The 1222-nt window shown below is 31.8% G+C and overlaps 1 protein-coding gene across 1 annotated transcript in view; it reads left to right on the top strand.

The window, feature by feature from the left end:
- LOC108572418 (probable ribonuclease ZC3H12C) overlaps nucleotides 1-1222 on the top strand; it is a 15004-nt gene that overhangs the window by 7548 nt on the left and 6234 nt on the right. The window contains exons 5-6 of the mRNA XM_017934655.1: nucleotides 327-612; nucleotides 783-1121. Coding sequence (XP_017790144.1) covers nucleotides 327-612; nucleotides 783-1121 — 625 coding nt within the window. The remainder of the gene's footprint in view (nucleotides 1-326; nucleotides 613-782; nucleotides 1122-1222) is intronic.

Below are 1222 nucleotides of genomic sequence, written 5' to 3' on the forward strand. Positions count from 1 at the left end.
ATGATATTAGTAGTAGTACGATATTTTTATAATGTGATTTTACCGATCAACAGAACAAGATTTATTCGATTTTCGTTGGCACCGTTTATGACACGATTGCAAAGAAAAGCTATTTTTGAGTTCAAGGCATTATCTCATTATTAACGTTTTCCGAATACTTCTTCGCTAATACAATTTAGTTTATTAGTCAGGGTTTTTTCTTAACCCCATGTTAAATTTACAATTTGTTTAAAAGTAGGAAAATATAAATAAGTTCCAAATTGTTCGCATGGGTCGATTTGAGTGGGATGGACAGTATAAAAATAGTTTTACCTTTTCTATTTCAGATTAGTTGGTGGCAAAAGGATGGTTTGTTATGATGATCGTTATATTTTGAAACTAGCAGCAGAGATTGATGGTATCGTTGTCAGCAACGATAATTACAGAGATTTAGCACAAGAAAATCCAGAGTTTCGAAAAGTTATAGAGGAAAGAATCTTGATGTATACTTTCGTAAACGACCGTTTTATGCCACCAGATGATCCACTAGGTAGAAGTGGCCCTACTTTAGACAATTTTTTGAGAATTTTTCCTAAAAAATCTGATCCAGCCCCGCCTTGTCCATATGCAAAGGTATATTGAACGTTACATGTATTTTATAAAATCTTTTTATAATTGTGTAACTAAGGATTTGAATAACTTGCTTTAAATAACTTTGAATTCTGAAGCAAGAAGAAATAACTAATAACTTATTATTAATATTAAAGTAGAGAAAAGACATTAATTAATTTATTTAATTGCAGAAGTGCACCTATGGAAATAAATGTAAGTTTCGACATCCAGAAAGAGGTCCTTACCCTCAAAAATCGGTTACAGAAAAACTAGTAGAACATGTACAAAAACATCTTCAAGTAAGAGGTCCAAGTCCAAATCTGTTTTTATCGAGTAATATATCTACCAGTGTACCTCGGCATCAACCACTCTGTAAAACTAGATCAACAGTGACTGCTAATACTCGGTTATTGTCTTCAGTTACAAAAAGTAGATCTGCAGAAAACGTTACAGTTGAACAATCAATAAATTCTACAGTACAAGGATCCCAAGTATCTCCTACAAGTTCTCGAGGTAACACTTTTGTTTGTTATTAATGAATTTTATAGAATTATTTATGCATAACTTGCATGGAGCACGCAAAGGAATATGTTTCAAAGTTGTATCAAAATGAATACATAATTGTTTCAAT

The sequence above is a fragment of the Habropoda laboriosa genome, unplaced genomic scaffold (assembly GCF_001263275.1).
Source record: "Habropoda laboriosa isolate 0110345459 unplaced genomic scaffold, ASM126327v1 scaffold65, whole genome shotgun sequence".
In the NCBI taxonomy this organism is placed as follows: Eukaryota; Metazoa; Arthropoda; class Insecta; order Hymenoptera; family Apidae; genus Habropoda; species Habropoda laboriosa.